The 25,360-nt window shown below is 45.1% G+C and overlaps 1 protein-coding gene across 12 annotated transcripts in view; it reads left to right on the top strand.

Annotated features, from left to right (window-relative positions):
• Window positions 1-25,360, top strand: part of SEMA6A (semaphorin 6A) — a 350,792-nt gene that overhangs the window by 177,027 nt on the left and 148,405 nt on the right. For 8 of the 12 annotated variants that reach the window (XM_069625555.1, XM_069625554.1, XM_069625553.1 and 5 more), the window contains one exon: window positions 3,738-3,896. The exons of the other annotated variants lie outside the window; for them this stretch is intronic. In XM_069625555.1, coding sequence (XP_069481656.1) covers window positions 3,738-3,896 — 159 coding nt within the window. The remainder of the gene's footprint in view (window positions 1-3,737; window positions 3,897-25,360) is intronic. 12 annotated transcript variants of the gene reach the window in all.

The following is a 25,360-nucleotide window of genomic DNA, read 5'->3' as shown; positions in this document are numbered from 1 at the left end:
CTATAAGCAAACTTTTGCAGACTTCCCCACCACAGGGAATGTCCCGGCCTCTTGGAATTATTCAGCAACTCTCCTATGAAAATGGTGGACACTCATGCCCCCCCGCACTAAAATCCAGCCAGGCTAAGACCAAACCATCCACCTCATAGTACACCCTAGAGCCATCCTCCAACGAATGCTCAATCAGAACCCTAGAGAAAGAATGGCACAAAAACCATGACTCGGAAGACCTCACCAACCTTAAATCTCTGTGCGCAAACCATAGGATTCTGATTTCCGAGGCCAAAGCTGCTTACTACTCCACCACCATTGAGGCTGCCTCTAAAAGGAGCAAAGTCCTCTTTGTAGTAGTAAAGCATTGTACACAATCCTCACCCGACCCCGAGGTGCCAGCAGCTCAGGTAACATGCAACAGAATCAACACATTTTTATTGAAAAAATAGACAAAATCCGAGAGACCATCGAATCAACCACTCACAGCATTACCAACCCCTGCACCACGTCACACACACACTTCCCCCTGGACATCATTCTCTCCTCTCTTCCCCCCAGATCTCCTAAAAATGATTGCCTCCCTCAAACCTAATTCTTAATATGATGCTATCATTCTGACCTCTATCATTAAACAATTAACAGGCCTGGTGCTCTATGCACTCCTCAGCATCATCAATGCCTCCCATGTCGAAGGATAATTCCTGAACACCTTGAAGACTGGTCTCATACGACCTATCTTGAAAAAAACCAACCCTAGATCCAGATGGCCTGGCCAACTACAGGCCCATTATGAACCTCCCGTTTCTTCGCAAAATCTTAGAAAAAGTAGTTGCTACACAACTACTTGCCAGAATCGAACAACTCCAACTCCTAAATGATTATCAGTCAGAGTTCTGCCCCAAGTGTAACATCCAAACAGGCACCATCCAGGTGGTGGATGATGCTCTCCAAATCATTGATATGGGCAACTAATGCTTGTTCATCCTCCATGACCTCTCGGCTGCATTCAACACCATCGTCACTGCATCCTTCTCTCCCTTATTGCTGACAGGATGGATTTCTCTGGCACGGTCCTGAATTGGTTTACCTCCTACCTCTCAAGCGGACACCAGGGTGTCCAGATGAATTTGTTGCATTCTAACCGACTCCAGGTCCCCTGCAGAGTCCCTCAAGGCTCATCCTCTCATTAATTCTTTTTAACCTTTACATGGAGCCTCTGGGCCCTCTCTTCAAAGATCTCAATATAGCCATCCACCAATACGCAGACGATCCTCAGTAATACATCAGAGTAAATAACACACAGGACATCATTTGTCTCCATGATTACCTAGCCATCACCCAGTCCCGGATGTTGAATGCCTACCTCAAACAAGACTGAATTTGTCCTCATCAGTCCGCCCGCTAAAAATCAACTTGTCCAACAATGGGTCAATGAAATGTGCCAAGAAGGGTTTGATCCACAACTCTCAGACTCGGCAAAATCCTTAGACTTCACCATTGACAGCAATATGTCCTTCCAGAAACACATAGCTAAGAATGCCCAAATAGCCTGACTCAGAATCTCTACCCTTCAAAAAATCAAACTCTACACTCCTGCAGGACTTCCGGACCATTGTGCAGGCCCTGTGGTCTAGCAACTCGATGGGAAATGCTCTTAAGCAGTCCATCATGCTGCAGCATAGCATGTCTTATTATGGCAGCACAGAAATGTGACAGAATTACCCCCTCCTGGCTTGCACTCCAAACCAGGATAATGTTCAAGACTGCATGTATCATCTACAAAGCAGTCACGTATAGCACTTCAGCGTATCTGGCGGCTACGCTCCATATATCTGGTGGCACACGATCCTTGCACAGCAAATTGACAAACCGGGTTGAAGCACAACTCGTGCACTGCGACGGGACCTGCAAACAATCCTTCTCTTGTCATGCGCCCACTCTCTAGAATTCGATCCCGGTGTCGGTTTGGAATGCCCCCACAATTCTCCAATTTTCCAAATCTCTCAAAACATAGCTCTTTCAACAAAACCTGACCAGGGACTAATTCCAATGGACGCACATACCAGCGCACAACCCTCACAGTACTGCACTACTGTTAAAACATACCAGCCCAAATGCCAGCTACCTACACTCTGTACAGTGCTCTGCTGCTCTCGGGCTAGGTCCGCTCTTTAAACAATAAAATAAAAAATAAAAATGATCTGCCCTGCTCTTCTCCATATGGATTGGGATATGTGAAGCCCCTATCATAGGTGTGTGTGTGTGTGGTTGTACTTTGGGTTTGAACCCTACATCTAGGTACGGTGGATCAGGTACCTGGAAGTTTATAAAGCAATGCATTGACCGTTGCTTGATTGAAGATAGCTGCCTCCGTTTCTAGAAACATTAAGAATTTCTCCCATTTTACTTTATCTCGCATTTCATCAAATCTCAAAGCATTCTGTGAAAAGACTTTGAATATGAGGAATGGAAGCATGCCGTGGAGCCACAATTTGATAACGTGTGATGCCCTTATCAGTGTAATCCTCCATCCACCCTTGAGCATGGTGCTGAATGAATAAATATAATAGTTGGACTTTGCAACGTGAGCCTGAATCCACGGTAGAGACACAGCTGATCTGACCAGCTTGCATCCAAATGGGCTAATAAAACACAGCACCATGTGCCATGCCAGCGTGTGTTTGAACACCATGCAGAGTGTGGCTACGCCGTGTCGGCTACGTAGTATCTGATGTTATAAATCAAAGTCTCCGCACTCTGGCATCTTGAGTAGAGACATTGCCGCTTGTTGAAGGATAATTAATATTCATGGGGGGGCTTCTTTTAATCATGCATCCCCGGTGCCATAAAAGAAGCTTCTGACATCATCTGCATTAAACATTCTGAGGCAGTGAGAGGACTTAGCCCACAAGAATCGCTCCTCTGTCTCTCCCAGCCATTCACGGAAATAGACCCCATTCTTAAGCTAAACCCCAATGATTCCTTGAGCTGTCTCTTGTTATTTCCACGGCTCTCGCGGACACCCTGGCAGAGAAGGCTGCTGTCTGTACAGTCACATTTGTTAGGGCGCTATGGAAAAGGCTTTCTAAATTTCATATAAAAAGCGCCCAGCCTTAGCTTGATTTACAGATGAAATCCAGGGCTGCTTCCTGAGAGGCTCACACCTTTCATCCATTTGCAGTGCTCAAGGGCTTGCTGCGACTCGTAGCGAACCAAGACTGAGCTGGTAAACGCCATTGTGCTGCAGTGGCGGGATTGGCGGCTGGTCACCCCTGAGGTTGATGAATTCTTTTATGCAAATTCTGCTGCTACTGGCATTAGTATTACTGCATTTACCTGATCAAAGGGGAGCCAAGGGTAAGATTCTCACTGTGGTGCAAATCCACTGCTATGTGAGGGAACTGCTGATGCAGCTTTGAGGTTCAAAGCCCATCATTCATAGCCGTGAAGTAAGTGACAGACCCGCTCCAACATCTACCCCACTGAATAGTGCGCGCATAGCATACAAATGTACTGTGGAGGAAATCTAACTACTCTTCCATTGCCGAACCCGGTGTGTAGCTTTAGACTCCACACATGACCGCAATACGGTGATAGTACTGCACCATTCTTGGCAGGTGTGCTCTAGCAGAATGTGTTGTCTCCTTATACGCTCAAGTGAACATTGGCTTTTGTGCATAGAATGTAACATCATGCTGCTGTCTACAGTGTGTGATCTCTAACTGTATTTGTGCTAAACACAGGCCACTCCAATTCCCACGTCCCCAGCACCACTTCCCGCTCTCCGGCCCGCGAGGGATACGATAGGGGACGAATGATGGATTGGAAGGACCCCCTTGACTCCTCCGAAAGCACAGACCCGCATGTCGCAGGCTCATTCCATAACCACCAAGACAAAAAGGGTAAGACCTTGGAATTCACTCTTCCTGGAGGTGGGCTGGGCGGGGAAGGGGATTTCAGTGTAACTGCTTCCAGCTGGTTTGTGTCAAAATGGACGGGAATCCCTGCACTGTAATTAAGGACCTGAAAAAAGGCAATACATTGGACAAGCAAGGTGAAACGGGCCACGGAAACCACACACAATTTAAAAAAAACATGCTTTGCTTTTTGCAGATGCCAGAGGACCAGGAAATAGACAATGCTGGGGATGGGAAGGGAAATGAGTATAGTGTGTGGTTTGCACAGTGTATAATGTTCTGTACATCACCAGACTGGCATTGCCTCTGTGCTTGCTGGCATATGATTCTCTGCTTCCACAGTAGGTTGAGCCAAACATGTGTTCCCTATAAGATGATCACTAATTCTTGTTGCAGTAGGGTTTGAGGAGTCGGTGATTCCCCCTGTAATGCAGAAATTCTATCCCCCACTTAAACAGTACCCTTCATTTTCTGGTTGGACGAGGGGCTGCCGCTTCATTGGTCTAACTTTGGACCGTTCCAATGAAACTAGCAGGTATCTGTAGGCCATCAGGAAGACCGTGTTGGTGGCATGTCCATCTCATCTGGATATCCACTCCATTGAAGCGAAAGGTGTACATGCGCTCTATTACTAGCAGAGAATCCATAAAGAGGATTTGTAAACAAACCTCAGCTTTCAAAACTCCAATCAAAATCCTCCAGTAGGGGCAACTTTTAAATAGCAGAAAATGATTACCCGCCAACCCCCTGCTGGCAAATCCATCTCAGTTACTGGTAATGCTTTGGCTTTCCGGGCGTCCAGTTGCATTATTGGTTTTGTGTGTGGTTTCCTTATCCGGCCATTGTTTTGAATGAACACTAGTTTACTTTTCAGAAGAACAGTGCCTTCTAAAGCACCAATCGTTTTTCTGAAGTAACTGTAGGAAAGGTCTTCAAATATAAGCACCAGCCCAATCACCATCCTGCCTCATCCATTCAGGGTTTACAACCTGAATTTGGTGGATTTCTGTTGTCTGCATGGCGTGGGCGTGTCAGTCGCATGGGGTCTAGCGTGCCATTGTGTCGAGAATTCCGCCCATAAAGACCTTTCCCTTAGCAGTCTTCCGCCCAGTGATTTATTAGGTGCTGCTCCCGGAAATGGTGAATCCCACAGTAGCAATGGTGTCCAAAGAGTCTGTCTAGCAGGTCGCTTAAATACAGTGCACTCTCTTGGGGGGGCCACTCTTGACACTGCCAGCGCTGGGAGCTTGCTCACACTGGGACAGACAATGGTGGCAGAGGTGACCGTGCGGCTGTTTCCTGTTACTCTGTATTTGTGTTTTCTCGCCCCCTTGCCTTTTTCCTTCCGCACAAGGATCCTTCGTCACAAGGGCGAAAGGGAGGAGGCAACGAGCACTTCTGCTCAACAGAAATGAGAAAGCTTCATGTTCTTTTACAATGTTTTCGTTTTCACTTTTGCTGATGGTTGCTTTTCTTTAACTGCACTTTTTTCGTTTTGTACAAGTTCTGTTCTTTTGTTTTGAGTTTTGCCAGGTGCTACGTGGTGTTTCACAGTGACTGTCCCTACTCCTTTCAAGGGTGTTTTCTTTCTTTGCCCTGCTCACAGTGACCTGGTTCTGTCTATCACTAACCCGACTGGCTTTCCTTTTTCTTTTCTCTGGACGCCGGTGCCTTCATGATGTCACATCCATGTGTTCAGCTTCTCCTAAATTCAGGGCAGACACCTGGCGGAATCTGTATGGGTCTTTCGGATGTAGGCCTTTTCACAGGTTGACGCATGAGGATGTGACATTTGTGTACCCCAGCTTCTGTAGCCAGACATACTCTGGAGTTGTTGTGTCGGTAACTCCTCAAATACCTATTCATAGAAAAAAACACAAAAAATGACACCTAATACGAAGAAATGCGCCAGCGGCCGATCATTGGATACACACTTCTATCCTGTGGTTAGTTGTTCCAACGGCGATGAACCCGCTTTGAAGCTGTTGTGATTGAAATGAACAACGAACAACTCCAGAGTATGTTTTGCTTGTATTTCTCCTCGCTGTCCTTTCTTTTCTCTTCATTATTTTTCCTCTGTGTTTGTCTTGTACTTTTGTGGAAAGAACTAAACGTCACCCTTGCAGGCTAACCTCCCCCGATCCTCTTCTGCTGCCATTGTTCGTAGTCTCCTTCCCACCTGCCCATCTTCAAATCAAATGACGCCACAGATGTCCTGTGGGGCGTTCCAAGGTTTTACCTGGCAGGTGGCACCTTGCTTGTTTGTGTCTGTGTGTAGTTATACTAACAAAAGCTTTACATAGATGGTCGTCGGCGGTAGAAGAAAATGGAAGAAAATTAAGCCATTTTCTTCCCAAGAGGCTGGTCTTTCCTCACCTTGCCCTTCTGACCCTGTTTATTGTCTCCTATCTTTGCCACTCTTCTCCACATCTTTGGAGGCCAAGCGTCTTTATTCTTTCTCCAGGTACTTAACTGTCTCATGAGCCTTCTCATTCTAGCACTGTTGTGGCTACACGAAGTGTAGCCACACTCATGTGCTCTCTTACTGTCTGTGTTTTATTAATCCTGAGACACCTGGTTCAGGAGGTTGTGTTTGTTGTGGTGCTTCTTCAGCAATTTCCTAACTCTACCCAATCCAGGAAGTGCCTTTTTCCTGGTTCTTAAGGTAATGAAGGTACAGTATCATGTAATGTTTGTAGCCATTGATCCCATGTTCACAGGTGTGTCCTTCTATGAGAAAAACAATGGAATAGCATCCTTCAGCAGATCAGCCGCTCTCCGATTCGGCCTCTGAGAATACGGTGCACATGCACAGTCTTATTAATTAAGCATCTGGGACTTTTAACCCGTGTATCGTTAATTAGTGCAGCTGCACCTTGTTTGCCCACACTAATTGTTTCAAGTAATATTTATTTATTTCTGAGTATACGATGATTGCATCAAATGTAAGCAATTTTTTAGCATGTTTGGATGGGCCCTGGCAATAGAGATACCCAGGAAGAAGTCTGACTCCCTCCCACGGCTACATGGATTTGCTCAAAAGGGGTTTTAATCAACAAAACCAGGCATTTACTCTGCGACCAGATGATGAGGTTAATGGCCAGACAAGGATGCCTTCTCTAGATACGACGGATCTGTAATTGGTATGTCCCTAGGTGCAATTACTGATTCCACACTGACACACGTTGTGATCTTGGGCAATTCACTGTGTACCCTTGTGCCTCAGTTAAAAGAAAGTGTCCATGGTTAGGGCTCTGATGCGGGTTCTGCTGGTATGATGATCCGAAAAATTGAATGAATGTGAATGAAAAGTACTGGCATAGTCTGGAGGTCGCAGCTGCTATTGGGCAATGTGCTCAACAAGGATTGTGAGAGTGAGGTGGCCTGTAACCTTGGGCCCGCTGCATTTATTGTGAGGGCACTGTTAGTTCACAGCATGACACAGGAGAGGCGGAAATGGCAACCCGTCTACCCTTGCCGGTCTTCCCTTCCCTTGCTCTGCTCGCACTGATTTGTCCTGTTTCCTGAAGTAAGGGCTTCTTAGTTTGCATGCGAGGGGTGGAGGGTTATGACTGCATCTCCATGAAGCAAGTACAGCGAAGGAGAATGCAGCACTCCCAGTCCTAGCTCACCCACTCTCTCATTCTGAAAGGTTTTCTTTGTCAAATGCTTTCTTAGCATTGTTTCGGCAACGCATAATATAGAGTTATGACTTGCAGGCCTGGTTTTCCTTCATATTCACATTTCTCTCGAGGACATGTCTAAATGGCGGCTCTTTCACATTCTTCCTTTCTTCATGGCACACATAGAGCCACACAACAGTACACGACGACGACCGGCCGCAAACACATCCAGTTTGTATAACCAGACAACATGAGAACATCTTGCTTCTTATATTTTCAAAAACACATTGTGTCCTATAGTATTACATATATGGGAAAGAATGCATCATGGGACAAAAGTCTCTTAAATAAACATGCCCACTTCCTTAACTAATTTTCAATATCATAATGTCAAAAAAAATCCACCATAAAGTGGGAATCTGGGTTGGCTTCTTTTTAATGAGTGGTGATTTTGCAATGAAATTGTGACTCCATAGTTAGCTTTTAAGGAGCATTCAGATTGTTACTGTGCGGATAGAAGTCTAAGTAGAGCATGGAATGGTTAGAGTAATTCAGTTTCAGAGTTTCTAGTGAAAAACATATTTAAATAACTTTGTGCATATAGTAACGAATGTCCTTGTTTTAACAACTGCACAATCTCGATTTGATTAAGCCTAGTCTTATCATAAAGTGTTATTCCTGCTCCAGCAACACTAGCAGCATATTCCAAAGGGCCACAGACCAACCGAGTGCACAGAGCAGTGGTCAGTGCACAAGGGCACGCCTCAGGAAGACTTTGAAACTGAAACAAACCCCTAGAAATGAAATGAGAAATAAACAGGTGAGGGTTTGGAAGAACAGGAAAATAAGCATTAAATGGGGAAAATAATGCAACAGGGCAAACTTAAGGAACAAATACACAAGAGACAGTAAGTTCACTATTAAGAATGAGACAAAAGCATTAACTTAACTAATAACAAAATGTATCACAAAAAACTAAAAATAGGCCCAAAACACGATAAAGAAAGAGCTTTTAAGAGATTCTTAGCTGTGGAGGAAGGCAACAAAAGAGGATGATAGTGTCGAGCTGTTTTGCTTTAGAAGTCTTGTTTTATTACAAGTGTTGTTCGTTTGTAACACTGACGCTTTGCTGCTTTTGTTGGACCAGGAACACTATCTCATGCATAATTCTAGATTTCGAGAATTTCCATAAAATCATACACAAATGCATTCTTTCTAAGTCTTCGTAAAATCACATTTCTCTCCTTCCCTCTGGAGCACTTTAATAACTCTGCTTCACACGTGTCGAGCAAGTAAGTATACCATGCCAAAGTCATATACTTTACAAACTTAAAAAGAAACTAGATGGCCGCACACGCCCTGTGCATGATGATCCATGAATGAGCACCACAACCTTTAATCCCACAACAATCCATAACCTGAAGAAATGGGAACCTGCCCACAGCTGGCAGCAGTAATAAAAAACGTGGGGCTCATGATTACAGTGCCCTCACACGTAGACCACAGCTAAAAGCCACCCTGAGCAGTTGCTTCTTTCAACTGCGAATTGCCTGGCAACTCATGACCCACCTTACGCTCCCGCACTGAAGCAGGGCGGTCATTGTACAAGTACGCTCCAGACTGCACTATGCCAACAGTCTCTACTTGGACCCTCTGAATTTTTATTCAGCAGACTATAAACTGTCAAAAAGGTGGAAGTCACACCCTTCAGAGAGTCCAAAGATACAAACACAGCACCCCAGCCCCCAGAACACTCTATTGACTGACAAACATATGTAGGATTCTGTCAATGTAACACAAACGGAGGCCTCTACGACACAGGCTCAGAATCCACCGCAAGGAAATTCATCCACTACTAGCTAAAAGGAGCACTTTGATCAGGTAGTGTGTCCTTAGTAATAGTGTCAAATTTCAATCAGAAATGCCACAAAGTATCTTCCCTCAATTTTCTCTCAGCCAAGCCTGGGGACTCCATCCCAAAATGTGTGCATACAGTGGAAAATAACCCCTCATTCAGCCAATTCCTGAAAAACTGGCTATTCAATTGACTCACCACCATGGCATCTGCGAATCAACTGAATGGCAACTTCAGCCAATAGGCATCCCAATGTACAAGACCAGCAGCAAACAGTGAGACACGTTGACATGAAACCGCTAACGGGATGTGTCCTCAGACCTGTTTACATTATGAACAAGCACTATGTACATGGACACAAAGATCACTCAGCGTGAAGAACGACCGGAAAAAGAAACATGGCAGCATTTTGACTAGTAAATACCACATTAACAGAGCAGCACCAATAGCGAGATCTCTAGTTCTATCATTCCCCTTTGCCTGACACTCACAGCTAATCCGGTTTCACAGTGCTGACTTCCACTTGAGTGATTTTGGCCTTGTCCACTGGACGAAGCTCACCTCAGTGTCACTGCCACACACCATGAAGTCATACCGGCATCAATGATGTGGGAATGCCCAGCCTGCATCCATCAAAATCTCAGGATTTGCATCTGCCATGGCCTCTCTCCCACTAACAGCCAACCCTCCACCCCTTTTCTCCCAGGGCTAAGTAGAACTAGGCTACCAAAATGGTGGAGGTGCCCAATAAAAGACCACTTTATATTACATTACTAAATACAGTTAATGTTTTTCCTGCTTTGTATTCATGTGTCCATGGCAGGGGTATTGTGTAAGGTATTTAGGCCTGATCTATTCTCCATACAGCCACACTCTTGAAATTGACACCTCTCACTGGTCACATACTGGACCCTTTGTCCAATGAGTAGCAAACGAAAAAGCAGTACTGCACATGCCCAAAACTCTCTGCGGCACAGACTCTCAATTACTGCATTACGATACTGCCACACATCAGGTGCTTCTTTTACAATGGTGAAGGATGACTTTCGATCCATTCTCACAATTGTTAGGGCATTCCTATTCTTTGTTTCTGTTCCCAGCATTCAGATTTGTCGCGCATTGTTTGTTATGCATGGAGAACCCCTTATTCCTTTTCTTATCCAGATTCCCTACCAAGACGCACCAATTTTATTAATTTAGCCTTGTATACATCTAGGGATATGGATAAGACCTATGGCAAGTCTTTCACACTCTTGAGTTTACACATTTTGGAAATAAGTCAATCGTATCATTGGCAATTGGTCATAGAACCACTGCTGATTTGACCTTTTCCTTGTTGAAAGTAGTTTGCACAGAAGCGGTCAACCCCGCAACTGAACAATGTTGCTTTCTCGTTATTTTATTAACAAAACTTCCTAGATCCAATTTCGGCACATTCTGGACCAAATTAAGGTCTCGGCAAGGACAATGCATGCTGTAGTAGCCGATCAAAAAAAAAATACATGCATCTCCCAAGCTATTCATCCTGTCCTTCGGGACACACGTTTCAGTTCCCTGGCTGAAAAAGTGATGAGAGATTTGAAATCAAACCCATTGTCTGGGTTCACCTCCAGCACACAGCAGCCACCTGTAAATGTTAATGTTGTGTTTATCCTTGCACTACTTCTGCAAAGAAACACCAGAACACAAGGCTGCGGAACTCTTTTGGTGTATCGGTCCGGGGAAGAACTTCGACTGGATTTTGATAGCCGTGTTTGTTTTCCTTCTCCCCATTGCATCTCGTACCGAAGGTTTCCATGATCTTAGAGAACGCCCTTGGCTCTGCCAAACTTCTTGTGTGACTGTTATCTGAGGCACTCTATTCGTCTCTCACTCTCAAAGGACCCGCCTGGCCAAGGCAAGGGTGTTAGAGCGCCATGCTGCTTGTCTGCCACTCAGCCTGATAGTGCGCATGCTGCCAGTCTGCAGCAGAACCAGCTCATGTTTTGGGCAGATGTTAATGATAGCAGAGTCACTTCCAGAAAGCTGACTACAGAATGAAATACATACAATTTTGAGTTATAAAATTGAACTTACTCCTTAAATCCCCTGAATTGTTTGCAGGGGTCTGCAATCTTTTTCTCTCCTGATGTTTTGGACTAAAACTCCCATCCTCCCTCCTCATCTTGGTCAATATTGGGAAATATTAGGACGAATACAGTAGATTTAGTATGTTTCCTGTTGTATGTTTAAACAGGCAATAGGTCTCTGCAAACTGTGGCTATCCACATGTTTTGGACTACAACTCCCATCATCCCTCGTAATCATAGTCAATATTCAGAGTTGTAGTCCAAAGCACCTGGAGAGCCACAGGTTGCAGAGACCTATGACCTACTTAAGCATGCAACAGGGGACATGATCAACCTACTGGATTCAGATGTAAAGCTAGTAAGGTTTCCTGGCAGGACTCACAAAGGATCAGATCCTGTTGGGAAGGATGTTCCTTCCAAAAGAGATATGATGTGAGTTCTGTCTGTGCCCGCACAAAGTAGTAAAGTCATCATTTTATGCTCCGCCTCTTGTGTGTCTGTAGTTTACCATATTATCATATGGACCTGAAGTTTAGTACACAGGTTTCCTACACCCCATCTGGACCCTGCAGAAAGGGAACTTCGATAAGCTTCCTAAGAGGAGAACCCCTTGAAACCTTCTTTGTTTAGGACGTCGATCAGGAGAAGGACCCCATATTTGTTATGACCTTCAGTGCCCAAGCGAAGGATATTAGACTACAACACCCCATTGCAGCAATGCACTGGGAACTTGTTTTATGTACTTTTAGGCGACACAATATTTTAATAAATGAAAACAGGGTAGTATCCTGCATCTCGCGGGTTCTCAAAAGAATGAGGAGCTGTGGTAAGTTACTGATATTTTAACTGGTTGATCTGAGCGATCATCACAGATACATGAAGCAGACACATCATCCCACCGTAGTGACATGTTTTCTCACTTTGACTTACACCTGCATGGTTCAAAGTTGGGGCCCAGCAGCAGTCATTTACTCCTAACATACATTAAAAGTCCCGGGAGGATAGCTTAACGGCAACGTACGCGCCTTGGAAGCAAGACGACATGAAGCAACACAGGTTCGATCCCTGGGTCCGCGCTTAGAAATCTCTCGGTGTCTAAGCACGTTATAAAGAGGCAACTAAGACAAAAAAATAACAATTACGCAACTAAAAAAACGAACAATTCCTGTAACAGTGCCTCGGTGCCCGCGGGCTGTGTGAGCGCTTTTAAAAATGCAAAATAAATTTAAAAAAGAAGGTTGTATCACTTCAAATGCAAAGGTGGTCATTATAGTTTTAGCAAATGCACCCAAGGAAGAAGCAAAACACCAAACATAGACATCTTTACAGAAAATACTCATATATACAAGTGCACATCTGTCAGGGAACGCCAGGTGGAGGAAGTGGATCTTACAGTGCTTCTGGAGTAAGGCCAGTGCTGGCATGAGTCTTGAGTGCCAGGGGCAGGGCATTCCATACTCCGGGTGATGCACTCGACAAAGTGCACAGTTCAAAGATTGGGTGAAACGCCCATGGCCATCAAATCTCACATCGAATGTATCTGTTCACTAGAGGCACTGTCGTGGAACCCAACAATAACCCCTTCTTGTATTCACTTTTTCGCAGGTACTTTGGTTTGTCATGTGTTGCTGTTCCGTTTCATCATTGTGTTCATTGCATTGTTGAGAGGTGTATGCTGTTTTTGGGAGCAAGACACTGCCTTGAGATTTTTCGATGCATGTTTATTGTGGCACTGTGGTGAGCTACATCCTGACATTCCTTACACACCTAACACAAGCAATACTGCCTTGACTGCAGCTCCAGGAAAGAGCCCTGTTTTTGTCAGGTTGTGTTTCAGAATTTCTCGGCATAGTGTATGGCTTCCTTATATCCGTCCCTTTGGCATTTGATATTTGCCAGTCTGATTAGAGTGTGGACCCATGAAGAATCGACAATAGGAGAGAAGGCCTGGATGCCTGCCCAATAATAGTGAAATAATTATTCATACTTGTCCATTATGATGGACCTCCATCCACTTGGCATTTCGATCTGCTGGTCAGTACTCTCAAGAGGGAAAAGCTGAAAACAGAACTTGGGCGCTACCAGGCTGAAAGGAATCTGGGTGACGGCACTCACGCTACCACCCTTTAGTTTTATATACATTTGTGAAGGGTTTTGTGGTCCAAGAAAGGGAGAGCAGGTGGTTTGAGCGTGAGACATTACATACAATACTGTTGATGAGGGACATCGTCATTAATGGTGTTGAAAAGTTATTTTCAGGTTTTGGAGAGTGATAAGAAATAGTTCTACCTCTATGAAAAAAGCTGGACAGTCTTCGGGACGTGTCCTGCAGTTTTCATAATGAAGCTGCAGCATCCCTGTTATCTTGCTGTAATGGGGAATACTAACACAATTAGAGGACCCTACTGCGATCGAGGCAAGACGCTTCAGAGGTAAAGAGTACAAGGGAACTAAACGCCTGCAAGCCAATGGCTCTGCTTTCTAAAACCATTGAGGAAGACGTTTTAAATGCAGTGCTGTATTGATTCTCTCATCATTCCAAAATTGACAGTTGTGATTTTCAAGCCAAAGCAACAATTATTCTGCCCAGCTATTAGGAAAGCAACAATTATCACAAGCAGGAGGTCCGGAATGAAACCAGAGGCACATCCGCGTTGGCGGAGCACAGGAACAGTGATGACCTACCTACCTGCAAACAGGTCAATACAATGCTGCGTGTTTTCTCATAGAGGCGCGGTGGCAGTATGCTCTTACTGCCATAGACGGATCAGAATCGCTTATCTTTCTGGCGTCTGTTCCCTTAGGGAACGACACCTAATTTGGTGGATTGCATTCCCAGTTCTTTCAAAGTGAATCTGCACAGCACACTTGTCTCTCCCACACTATCCCACGTGCCTCAGTCCTTCATCACATACTATGCTAGGAGTTCTGCTGTCTGGCATGAACCCTGGCTTCAGTCCCTGCATCCGCTCGTGGTTTCGAGGTAGCTACAATCGGAAGGGGATGCAATGGGATCCTGGGGAGGTAACTGGGGTCAGTGAGAGGGATAGCAATGAGAAATATTTAAAAAGCCACCAATGGGCGTTGGCATGAATAGGTGCAAAAACGGATGTCCGCCATTGAAATTGGGGGGCATGAAGTGATAAGGAAGCAACCCAACAAATTATGGCGATACATGCCATGAAAAAGGGTGGTTGACGCAGAGGTGTTGGAACATGATTGCTGTCCAAATATGAAACCTTTCCCAAAAGTCGGGTCTAACTTACACCACATATGGAAAAGAGGTTCTGGAATAGGTCTCGCCCACATGTATCAGGCATGAGCTTCCTTTGAACTTCTAGCAGCCAAGTCTAGATGTAAACAGATGACATAGAATGAGGCGTAAGGGGAACGTTCTCGGCTTCCATTTCCTTAGACTTGTGCTGCTGGTGGTGGTCTGGCAGTCTTGTGCCCGCCACAGAAGCCGCTGAAGAACACCCCCAGGAGAGAGGATATAGAAGTCCTTGGAGCTCCCAGAGCATACACCTGCACACCTTTTGCTCGAGGGTTCAGAAATAGTGAATCGCTTCTGAGAGAGGATAACGCGAGTATAGGCTAACACAAAGGGCGGTGATTTCATAGTGCTGTGATACACAAATTAACTCAAGGCACAAGAACCAGGCAGTCAAAGAGTTTTGACCTTGCTGTTGGTGCTGCTCCATTTTAGACAGTCCTTGAAGCCACATTTCGGATAGATTGGCAGTGGTGGGATAAAAGCGATGCTGGGGAGAGGTTATATGCAGAACGAGGAGAGGATAGCTCTGTGGCAACGCACGGCTCTTGGAAGCAAGACCACGCTGAGCAAACACAGGTTTGAATCCCGGACCTGCGCTTGATTAAAAAAAAAGCATGTTATGAATAACCTGCCCTTCCACAATGAAACTAACGCCTAGATACCTATGGGTTATGTGTACTGTAAATAAATGCAAAAATAAAACTAAATAAATAAAAGGAGACATTGGGCCTCATTCCGAGTATGGAGGTAATCATGGCGCTATTTGCGCCATGACAACCTCCCATACCGGTACCGAGTCCGCTCTGGTTCAATGGGGACTTAGCGGTCTATTCCGACCTTTGCGGGACCGGTAAATCCCCATTGAAAAAGCCATTCCCCATTCCCATATGAGCCCCCATAGGGCTCAATGGGAAGGGGGAAGGCGTTAATAACGGTACCGCGAATTGCGGTACCGTCATTGTCTCTGAATTCCCTTAACGGGTCCTGTCCTTAACGCCTGGTAAAACCAGGCGTGAAGGAAGGGACCCGCTAAGGGAACTCGGAATTGGGCGCAAAGGGATTACCGGCACCAGTGTCCTTAACGTTGCCCAGTATCCCTTTGCACCCAACTCGTAATGAGGCCCAATTGTGAGGAAAGACCATTGTGTGGGCAAGCAGAAGGAGCAGTTTCAGTTGAGGAATGGAGGGATTGTCAAGACACTTAAAATAAACTCCAAGGACAGAGACAAAGTGAAGAGGAAAGATTCTGTCATAAGTGAGTGATGGGCACGTGAGGGAAGAGCAGCTGTGGATAAAAGAGCAGCAGATGGGGTTCGGCAGAAGGGATGGGACTTCCAGAGTTCAGTTTAAGAGAAGATTACTCAAATAGGGATGGAGGTGTTCAGCAAATAGAAAGGCTTAGCAGCCTTCGAGAGATTCAAAGCATAGACAACAGATCCAGAGAGTTCCATGAGGTGGAGATGGAAGGAAGGCGAGTGGCAAGAGCGGAGCCTGGTGGGTGACTTCCGCTGTGGGAGTGGACGGGTGAGTGAGGGACGGAATAAATGTGGCAGGAAAACGGAGAGCAAGAGGATCAAAGATCAGGGGGCAGAGGAATGCGATTTAAGAACCTCAGGATGGACACACGCGAGGGATGAAACTGTGCTTGCAAAGAAGTACATTCAAGATTAAAATTAGACTGAAAGTTAAAAGGGGCGGTCAGACGAATTCACACAGAGCAGCAGGTCTTGCAATGAATTTGAGATACTAGGGATTTAGCCGTGTCAGCAGAAGATATGAAGCACTACAACAGCACATGAAATGTAGTTTGGCCAATTGATTCTTCAACAGAACTGGACAATAGACAAAGGTGAACATTGCATGTTTGGCTCAAGGCCTCTTGCAGAGTGACGCAGAGGGCAGAGCGTGGCTAAAGGCATAGCACAGGGCCTGGATCTGCCAGGTGAACTCACTGCAAAGGAACAACCGGCCTAAATCAGCGGGACCCTGGAAACACGACATGCGCAAAAAAGAAAAGCAAGCCAACTTTTTCTAAAATAAAAGGTTGATTTGTGTAGGGAACGCTGTTGGCAAATATATTTACTGAACAGGAGTGTGGAATTTGAGGAGGTCGCACTCCATTTTGGGCAAAATGCAAGCCATAACACCAGAAGTTCATGTGTCAACCAATATGGTAGACAAAGGAAGTACTTGTATTTGTATTTGTTTATTTGTAGTGCGCACTTTGCCCCGGGGCATCTGGGCGCATGTTTAAGAGGCAGTTACAAGTTACAGCGAATAGATACCATATACATTTTACACATATTTACATGAAGTTCAGAAACATTGTATAGAGAGGAAAGGAACGAATCTAAGTATACAGTATAAACAGTCTATGTACAATGAGCAATCGGAAAAGGGATTAACAGATGTAAGGATAATAGAGAGGAGGCTAGGGCATTGCGTTCATGTAGCCACAATTTGGTTTCAGGTTTGAAGGAATGGATGTATGGCACGTTTCTAAGAGCATTGAGTAGGGTGTTCCCGAGCTTAGCCGCGAGGACTGGGAAGCTCGAACCTCCGGCTGTCTGTAGCTTGAAACTGGGAATAGTCAGTGTGTGAGCCTGAGAAGATCTTAGTGGTCTAGTTGCTGTATGTTGTGTGAAGCGCGTGGATAGGTAGACTGGGGCTGCGTTGTTCTGTGCGGTGCAGTGTGTAAACATGCATCAGGAGTATGCATCCTTCCATAATTCACCTGTGGGACTTCTGGACTAGGCCGTATTGGGGCCCACCTGTGTACATTTTTAGGATACCCCTGCTGTATGGTAGCGGCTGATGATCATGCGATGCTTGGTTGCGAGGTAGGCCTGCTTGGGTCCATGGCAGGTTGCAACCTTTCAATGGGTCTGGGTCACTGGTTTACATCCGTCCCACGTTGGTAGCAAACTAAGCTGATCACCCTCTGGAGCCTTGTGTGCCTATGAGCTGCTCGTCGCGTGCACCTTCAACAATTTACCATGGACCCAGGCTAAGCGTAATCTATGTCATACTAAAAAGGTTGCTCCAGCCAGTCCAATAACTCTCTTCCTGAATTAGGTAAACTTTAATGTAGTGGTGTCTCAGGTGAAACAAATATGCCTGTTGACACTTAAAGTACTTGTAACATGAACGTGTGGAAAAATGAAACGTTTTTATTTTAATAAATACATACATGAAAAAACATTTCATTGTGTGTGACAGAACCTATAGTGAAACACAAGGTTAATACCCGTTGACTAAAACATTTTATCTGTCTCCACCACATGTGGAAATTGCCACCCAAAGCAACACAAATCCCAGATATTTAAATTAAAACAAAGTGGTTTAAAATCTCCTATATAGGAGAATTATTGCTTTGTATTCCAACACTCATCAGTGTGCTGCTAAATCCTATAATACTGCTCAACATGTTTCATTTCCCAGATGGTTGGTGGAAATTTCTTCAGGGGCTCTCTTAAATTGGTGCAACAAGGTAATAAAAAACACGTACGTGTGTATTATTACATGGAAGAAAAAGAGCATTTGAAAGTTACTAACAATATCTTATTGGCACATGCATGCTGTATGCTGTATGTGCTTTTCTGAGTAAAGAATTTTATTATCAAAATCTGATAGAAGTGAAGATTATTTCCTTGGCTTGATTGCAAACTGCCTTAATTCAATGATTGTGACAGCGAAAATGGAACCTGTAGAAAAAATGCAATGGAACCTATATGATTGTTTGTTTTATACCTCAGGGTAGAGATAAGTATCTGAGCTATCATGTGCCTAGCCTAGGTGGATGCTGTGTTCGAACCCTTAACTTGGGTGGCGAGCCATTACCTACAGGGTGGGCCTGCCACCTCAGGGCATAGTGCCTCATTATGAGTGTAAGTTATGGCCCTATTTGAAATAATGGATCTGTGGGCCTGCTGGACGGGCCAATGGGTATGGAGGTTGTCTTTTCAGGAGGCATCATCAGGTCATAGGAAGCAAAGTATGCTTCCGAATGCAGAGATCCCCCTCACTCTTGTCTTAGCATGTAGTGCTACAAGCCAACTGTTTTTCAGAAATGAGTACCCTGAGACAGTCAAAAAAAGTGGAGTTTGCCTTAACACATTGTGATGAATCAACTTCCCGGGCACCAGTGATCCAGGGATGAATATCGGTTTCTAAACCATCAATCAGCCCCACAACTCTAGCACACCAGAAGGGATCTGAACAGATTGAAAACACAAGTAAATTATAAAATTCCTTGTCCAATTTTGGTAATGTGGATTGAATGACAGGCTTATCTCTGCGAGGTCGTGGATCGTTGGTTAGTTGCAACATAGCGAAAATACAATTATTACCCAATGATAAAAGGGACTGCCGAGTCAAGGTTGTATAACAATATCTACTTCATTATTATCACAACAGGCAGCTCTAGCACACTACAAAATACAACCCATACTGTTCAGGAATGCAGAGGGCAGACAGTTTTACAAAGGAAAAGGGATGCATTCTGGATACTGACAGGAGGGTAGTCTGTAAGTAATTAATGACAATAGTTCAAGGATACTTGGTTTCAGTACAAAGGCAGCAATGGTTTGTAAAATGTCACTAGGGGCCTTAACCAGGGGACAGAACCACAATGTACCTTGTGCTTGTAGAGGTTCTTGGTGCTCGACAGTGTAGAGTAGGTTTCATGGTGCTGTGCAGCTTCTGCAACAGAGTTCAAGGCGGAAACATCTGTGGGTATCAGGTGGCAGGCAGTTCGGTGAGCGAGGCTGCATGGACAGCTGCATGCTGGCCTACATGATGTCTCAGGGTCAGGAATCGTCTCAGTGCTGGTTGGCGGGTCTGAAGCACTGATCGAGGCATCGCGGATGAGGTTAGCAGTTGAGGCATGACAACAGTGAGCGATGCAGTCAGTTGCAGCTCGAGGGGCTCGAATATGTCCTTTACGGTGGACGCTGATTGATGCTTGTCAAAGCACTCCTAACTTCTTCACTGTGCTTATGTCGTTCTTTACGGCAGACAGCCAAATAGTTTTGCAGGCAACGGGTTTGTTCTTGATTTGGTTAAGAGACTCTCTGGCACTTCCCACCTAGGAAGTTTGCAGAGCCTAACAGGGCACCCTATTTTCTGGCTGGGTACCGGTTATGGAGCTGCTGGAGGTTCCTCTGAATTCCATATCTCCCTTTGTTCCCTAAAAGATGTTTAGGGGAGGGATCTTGCTTCCCTCTTTGGTAATACTGGCCTTTGTTCACTGATGGAAGCTAAATGGCAGACTGTACCTTCAACCAGGGCCCAAATGAGTTATTCTTGTTACTCCTTGCAAAGTCTTCATATGATCTGCTCAAATGCCAAATATGCCCCAGTGATTGGTGAGGAATAAGCCTACCTCAATGCACCAATCCTGGGTCCCCACCAAAAATCTCTTGTATGCGGGAGGCCATAACCAGAGTGCTTTGCAACAGAAAGGTAAAGGTTTGAAAACATATAATACTAAGTCCCATCCACCTTCCTGTCTCTTGTGGCTCAAAGGGTCCCTCTGGTTAATTGAGCTCTCTGTGGTTCCTGAAGCTAAAGCGGCAGGTCTCCCTTGAAGCTGTGGCGAGACCAGACATTTGGTTGCCAACAAACCACATACTCTTACCTTTTAAATGGGGTCCCCCTGCGGGGATGACTGCTGTAAACAGCTGCCCCAGACATGACAGGTCACTGCCCTTGATACTAAGAGGAGGGAGTTAACTTCAGGTTGACACAGATGCATATCAAAGGTGTTGGGGTTTTCCTGTCCTTTTTTAGTCCTGCGACCAGGCCTCCCGTGGGCTTGTTTGAATTAACTCTGATTAGTATGCGAGGCTGCCACCAGCAGCTAACAAAGGAAAGGGCGGATCAATGGAGCCTTTTTTAGTTAATTAGGCTAGCCATGGCAGGAGGAAGGTTTTGTCTTCCCCCTTCTGAGATGCCTTGATGTACTCTTGGCTGTCATATTCCAACTAAATATGACAGAGGGATGGTGTCTGTATCTGTGTCCACGCAGAGTACACCGGTCTATGTGTATGTCGTGCGGTTAGCATAGGAAAATGTGTGCGGATTAGCCACATACATTTTCCAGATATTGATCCTTCATCATTCAGTTTCATTTACAAATTCAAAAAATCCCAGGCGAGCGCACACCCACTGTGTGGATGGTTGAATTCCTCACACACATCTCAGGTGGTTGATGTCTGTTAACATGCCTACCATAACTTCTGGTTGCAACAATATCAAATTTAGTCAACAACAAAAATTGTCACTTTGAGACAAATAAATCAATGTGCTTCAGTGAAATGTATTCACAGGTTCCAAGTCGCAGATACGTGGGCATCTGTGAGAAGAGCAAATGATGTCCATATTTTGTTAACAGGAAGGTACCAATGTTCACAAATGAAACCTGTCCATTTAGAGCAGGCCAGGCAGGCAGTGTGTGCACTGCTGGACTTCCACGAATACATGAGTGTCTGGCATGTATTCTTTGGCTCACAACATCCAAATGGCTGGAGATCTGGCGCTTGATGACATCACCAGCCATTTTGGTACTGCAGTGTTTCATGATGGGGGCTTACAGGGCTTGTTATACATACATATGTTTACATGCTTTTTGGGACAGCAGTGACCCATTCCGCTATTGTACTGATCTGGAAAAATGTACTTCCATCAGGTTAGTGTTAAGACATGCTTGTGTACCCTTGGAAAATGGCCCCTGTGATTGGTTAGTAAGATAGCTCAGTGATTTAAGTGCTTGCCTAAGGCACGAAGAGCGTCCCGCATTCATAGATTTGATTGACAGCAGGGCTGATTCAGCTCTTTATCCTTCCAAGGTCGACAAATTGAGTGCCATAACCTTTGGTAATAAGGACTATTTTTACATTGTGGAAAAACAGGAGCAATCTGCATGGAATGAAATATTAAATTGGGAGGTTATTTCAATAGCGAAATGATGACATAATGCTAACAATAAAACTTTTTTTTCACTTCTGTCATTACCAATTTATCTGCAACCAAGAGACCCTACTGTACTCCAATGTAACCTTGAATCAAGCTTACGTACCATTTCCTGTAATAGCGCCTCAATGCCTTTGGGCTGTTAGTGCGCTCTACAAATACAAATAAATAAAATAATAAGTAGGAAGTTCTGAATCCTTGTCATTATTTGCCCCAACCAGCTTAGAAATGATGTCCCTTTTAATGCCAGTCAAAGTAGTGTTGAAACTCATGGTTTATAATGGGCAGCATTCTTGTAAATGGCTGATGATATCCCCACCCCATTGCACCTCAGCGCGTGGGGGGTACACACACACTCGAAACAGATGTTGACATCCATTGAAAAGGTTCTCCTTTTTTTTGTTACTAAAATTAATGGTTCCAAGCAAAGGAGGGAAAGCACGGAAGGAGAGAACTGAGGTTAGCACGGGCAACGCAAGAGCAACAGAGGCGCGTTATAAAAAACAATTAGGTTAATAAAATGAGTAAAGGTATTGACGACAGTGACACTGACTGATTGGAAAATAAATATAGGTACAAAAGACGACCAATGAAGTGTCAGATACTGTTATCAGGTCAAAGGTGGCTAGCAGTTTGTGCCACTGCTTCAAAAGTGACGAGGAAGTGACTTCACATGTCCTGTGACCCAGATGGCATTGCAGGAAGGAACCACCTAACATTAAATCTCCTGATGCGTGATGATATATTTTCTGTTTAATCAAGTTTTGTGGAAAAATGGAGGCCGTAGCTTTTAACAAGTCAGGGTGAGTATTGCACAGGAGGCGGCAAGGTCCCTGCATGCATGTGCGCTTGGCATGCTTTGCATTCAATGTGTCAAACTACACGAGTGTTGGCTTTATCGGTAGTGTCTGTTGTCCTCATGTAGTCGGAAGATTCCATCTCCCAAGGAGAAGGCGACGAATAGCCTCAGCTGTTTAGCACTGCCTCTAACTGTCCCAGCAATGCAGGGTTAGGCTTCCGTTTCCTGTCTGTGGGAGAGCAAAGCATTCTTGATGTTCCCTTCAATCTCCATGGTTTTTAAACCACTGGAAATGGACATGCCGAGTCCTTGAAACTTGAAGGAGGCGGCAGAGCTTGACTTTGCGTAAGAAGTCCGCGTAGGTGACGGGCCCAACCATTCCACGGCGAGAATGCAACAGATCCAGACCCACGCTGTGCCACGAGCGCGGCCCAGGGACGTTATCTGAACGGAGCAAATTAAGTGCTTATTAAGAGGTAGTCCCTGCCGTTGTTAGGGGCCTCTCTGCAGTGTGTAATAGCACAGGGTTTTTTCTGTCGGGTTTGAACAGATAGCTCCATTTCTGCAGCACAAAACTGGGAAAAACATTTTTTAAAAAATTTCTAGCTCTGGGCGTGTGGTTTGGAAGCAGCCTGCTTAGACCCGGCACCCCGCTGCGAACCCCCTCCCCCCACCATGCCCATGAGGTCTGCCTGCTTGTGTGATTTCACTGATTGCAGCCCAGAGCACACAGCCTCGTGTCTCCCTCTTTGACGTGGTAATCCGTAGTGACGGGAACCGTGGTCGGAAAACTCCGAGGTTGCAATCTTTGTCACACAAGCCAATTTTGAGTATACAGCAATATATTTCCTATTTTGTCACTCAATTTAGCCTGACAGTGGCCAGTTAGCCCAGCTGCATACACTCGTCCAAATATTGTGATGTGGTTTGTGTGTGGCTACCCAAGGGAGTGGTTTGTGCATCGTTGAACTAGTAGGATTTTTCTCAATTTGACATTGGGTTTGATTGAAAAACACATTACCATGATCTCCCAGACACGACCTGCTGTGGGTCTAGCTTTTGCTGGAGGGAGACCTGCCCTTTGATCTGCATTTCATTTGTTTCGTATGTTCATGTAGCACTAATTTACAGGGTTCTGCTGCAGCTATCCCAAAGTAGAGTAACTGAGGCATAGAGAGGTACAATGATTTGCGCAAGATCACACAGTGGGCGTGAGCTGACCTGGGATCCCAAGTGTTTCATCATGCAGTTGCCGGTGGTAACGTGTAGGGAAGTGGCTGGGTGGCATAAGGGCAGTACAACTCAATGTACAATAAACTATGCCGTGCCCCAGTGTTAGCCTAAGCAACAGCTCCTGTTCAATGGATACATGAGCAACACCCATACTTGCTTAAAAGTGTATACGTGATCTTTGTCGCATATGTGCATAACTGTAAGTTAACTGTACGGTTGTGGGAACTGCCCCAGCCGCTCATCCCCAGCCTTACCTTGTGTCTCAAATACATTTAAAGGTAGACGAGAGCGAGGGATCAGCCTTAAAACCAAAGGGTCCAAAATGGCGGCCATGCACGCTGCCGCACTGCAACAGATATGCCTGGTGCATGAACTCGCTCACTTGGAGCTACTTAAACTGGAGGTAAAAGTCCAAGAAAAACACCATACACTGGTTTTCAACAGTAATAGGCATGCATGAAATGGATAGCCCTAATTAGTAAAATTGGGTTTGTGAGTTTGGGGCTCATGGGTATAGTCCAATTTCTCTTTTTCGCTCAGTTAACTTAAACACAGTTCTTCGCATTCCCGTCAAAGTCTTACTGGATTGTAAAAGCATACCTATAAGCCAGACTTAATATGCACACACTTGCCCGGGCAAAGCGGTTGGAAGTGAGTTCATGGGCAGATCTCCGCTGGTGGGTGCGCAACTCTGGTCCCTATTTGTCTATGGGATCCCTTAAGTATCCCCTTTCTCAGTGGGGGCCTACTGACCCAGCCTTGGTTCCATGGTACCAGCGTGGCATGGACAGGAATGAACGCGACGGGGCACATTACCAGAAAACCAGGAATGAGGAGAAAATGTCCTTCTGTTTGGCCAGCGTCCTCATGTGCTACTTCAAAACATGTGGGTGGGCTCCAGGCTGCTTCCCTCCATTGTCTTAAGCATGCTCCCCTGCAGTTGTTGCTTCCCAAGCACAACCGCGCCCAGTCTTGCATCAGTGAAGGACAAAAGATTAATGATGCATTTTAAGAAATGACTCCATAAACGAGTCAGCTGATATTTGTTTCTGGTAACACATAACGTTAATTACAAAAAGGCGGAATAAGGTAAGTACTAAAGGTTCCATCTCTTAATTCGTCTTTCAAAAGTCAGAATTGCATGCTATTGAAACTCCAGTAGTCCTCATAGTAAACTGTAAATGATCCCTTGTTTTCACATGTAGCTTAGTTTCCAATCATCTGAATATAGAAATGATTTAAAGACAGCCCACGGCGAGTGTGGGATGTGCGCATGGCTTCTCTTGTGCTTCACTAGGGGCTGCGTAATTAACAGTTTGCAGCCCACATACATTTTGGAAGCAAAGGCCTACTCCTAACATATGAATGTTGGCCCCTGTCCGACTACTCCCCTTGCTAAGACACGTTGAGTGTGGATTTGAGTTGGTTTTCATCAGCCGACGCATTATGACATGATGTCATGATCCGCTCTACACTGGGCATATTGGGATCATTAGCAATTTTTACCAGACGCTCTGGTACACAGTGCCTGCTTTTTTACCCACAACAGGAACTTGGCATATCCTCAGAACAAGGGTCACTTTCTGTGTCCTAAATAAAGACCTTGTATGCATTTTACTAGAAA

Source organism: Ambystoma mexicanum, chromosome 6p (assembly GCF_040938575.1).
Source record: "Ambystoma mexicanum isolate Mex_15411 chromosome 6p, UKY_AmexF1_1, whole genome shotgun sequence".
Classification (NCBI taxonomy): Eukaryota; Metazoa; Chordata; class Amphibia; order Caudata; family Ambystomatidae; genus Ambystoma; species Ambystoma mexicanum.
The sequence above is the reverse complement of the archived record's forward strand: the minus strand, read 5'-3'. Positions and strand labels throughout refer to the sequence as shown.